The sequence below is a fragment of the Arachis ipaensis genome, chromosome B02 (genome assembly GCF_000816755.2).
Source record: "Arachis ipaensis cultivar K30076 chromosome B02, Araip1.1, whole genome shotgun sequence".
In the NCBI taxonomy this organism is placed as follows: domain Eukaryota; kingdom Viridiplantae; phylum Streptophyta; class Magnoliopsida; order Fabales; family Fabaceae; genus Arachis; species Arachis ipaensis.
Window position 1 is genome coordinate 103277855 of NC_029786.2, and position 1975 is coordinate 103279829.

General features: G+C 39.6%; 1 protein-coding gene across 1 annotated transcript in view; it reads right to left on the reverse strand.

Moving 5' to 3' along the window:
- LOC107626100 (gibberellin receptor GID1B) overlaps window positions 455-1975 on the reverse strand; it is a 2555-nt gene continuing 1034 nt past the window's right edge. The window contains exon 2 of the mRNA XM_016328882.2: window positions 455-1965. Coding sequence (XP_016184368.1) covers window positions 970-1965 — 996 coding nt within the window. The 3' untranslated portion in view covers window positions 455-969. The remainder of the gene's footprint in view (window positions 1966-1975) is intronic.

The window sequence follows — 1975 nt, forward strand, 5'->3', positions numbered from 1 at the left end:
CTTTATCATACTCTTGCCAATATTTTTACTTTTCATGTTGGCCATAAATAGCCACGGTTTGGTAACTGTCACCAAATAAAAGGAATAAATAAAGAAAGAAACAAAGATTTTTTGCTATAATAAAATTGGTCTAATTTTCCATTCATCCAAAAGCCTACAACAAAATACATTAATTTTCATCCACTAGAATGAGAGACCAATAAATCAAAGACATAAACAACTATTTTGTCTTGTCCCATTATCCATCATAATATCTTTGTATCTTCACCCTAAAACATTTAATCCAACTTTTTGGACAAACAAACAATGCAAGCTTAAACCATTTGATTTATGACATTTGTGTCACAAACTAGAAACAGCTTAATCTGAATTATGTAGCAGCTTGCAACAACATTGAAACAAGTACAAACATTAGATTCTAACCCCAATAGTAGAAATCTAAACTGAAATATGCAAACAAACAAAAAAAGAAAAGCATTTATATAACTCTAGTGGAGACATATGTATATAGATATATAATTATATATATAACATACACAAGTTCTATAACAGGATTTTGGGGTTCTGCTGCTCCAAATCAATTCAGTAATAAGTGCTACAAACAAAAGATATGTATTCACTTCTATCAAGTGATCATCACAGCCAAGCCCTGTTCTTCTATGTTCTGATCTCCCCTCCTGTTATTGAGGTTGAAAAGGTTAAAATGGGGCAAAGCTTGTAATCTTGTATATGGTGATTCAGCGAAACCCCGCAAACGACCCGAAACTATGGTACTTTAGCAGAACCAACCACCATAGATGTTATAACAGTGAGTAATGCTACACAATTATATATAACTACACACCACTACTATAAAGTAGGATACAAAAATAGTAGGAAATAAAAAATAGAAAAACTCAAAGTGAAAATGTCAGGCTTATAGTTATGTATGGCCTCCTGTAGAGCAAGGTTAAAAGTGGTGGTAGTATATTAACAGTTAGGATTAACGAAATTCTTCATCTCCTCCATTAGGCAATAGAAGTGATCATTGTTTGGTAAGAAGTAGAATCCAATTGTGGCCTCTTTTAGGTAAAGAAGTTTCACATTCTGGCCACTGTTCTTGAGGCCTTCAACATATTCCAATTGCCAATCTTGGAGAAGATCCAAACCCGCGACACAAACTAGGCTCTTAGGGAACTTTAGTCCTGCGATGCTCTTACCCCGGGGACCAAATGGGTTACAAGCCGGATGGTCTCTGTCTTCGCCTTCAGGAAGGAAGGCTCGCCAATACCAATCGCGGTCTTGCAACTTCACGAAGTACTTCCCATCAAGTTTCTTCTCTGACTCCGTCCTCTTCTCCCCACCGAACAACGGATGGAGAAGAATGTTACCTAGAATCTCGACATCTTCCTTGGCAGCCCTCACTGCCACATGATGAGCAATGTTACCGCCAGAACTATCCCCGGCCATGTACACATGAACCTTGGAATCCTTTCCACTTTGAAGCCATACCCTTGACTTGACCCACTTAAGTGCAGCCCAGCCATCTTCATATGCACACGGATACCTATGCTCCGGTGATCGCCGGTAATTCACAGACACCACAACAGCCTTACAATTGCTGACAAGGCGGCGACAGAAAGTGTCATAGATAGCACTATTAGCTGATGAATGAGAGAAGCTTCCACCATGGAAGAAGATTATGACGGGCACAACCTCGGTGGTGCTCAAGGGCTTCTCCAACTCTATCATGCCCCACCTAGCATCATTCTCCGGTGCCGGCTGATAAACCCGGTTGAAGAGACCAGTTTTCTTATCAACATGATCAAAAGAGAACACCCCATCAACAGGAATTGTATTGGCAGGTACCTTGCGATCGAGAAAATCGTCCAATTCTCGATTGAATGTTCCATCTGCACGCCTTAGTAGATTATAAGCCAGCTTGAAATTGGAGATAAGCACCCATGTATTGAGTGGAACAACCCTCTGTAAAATC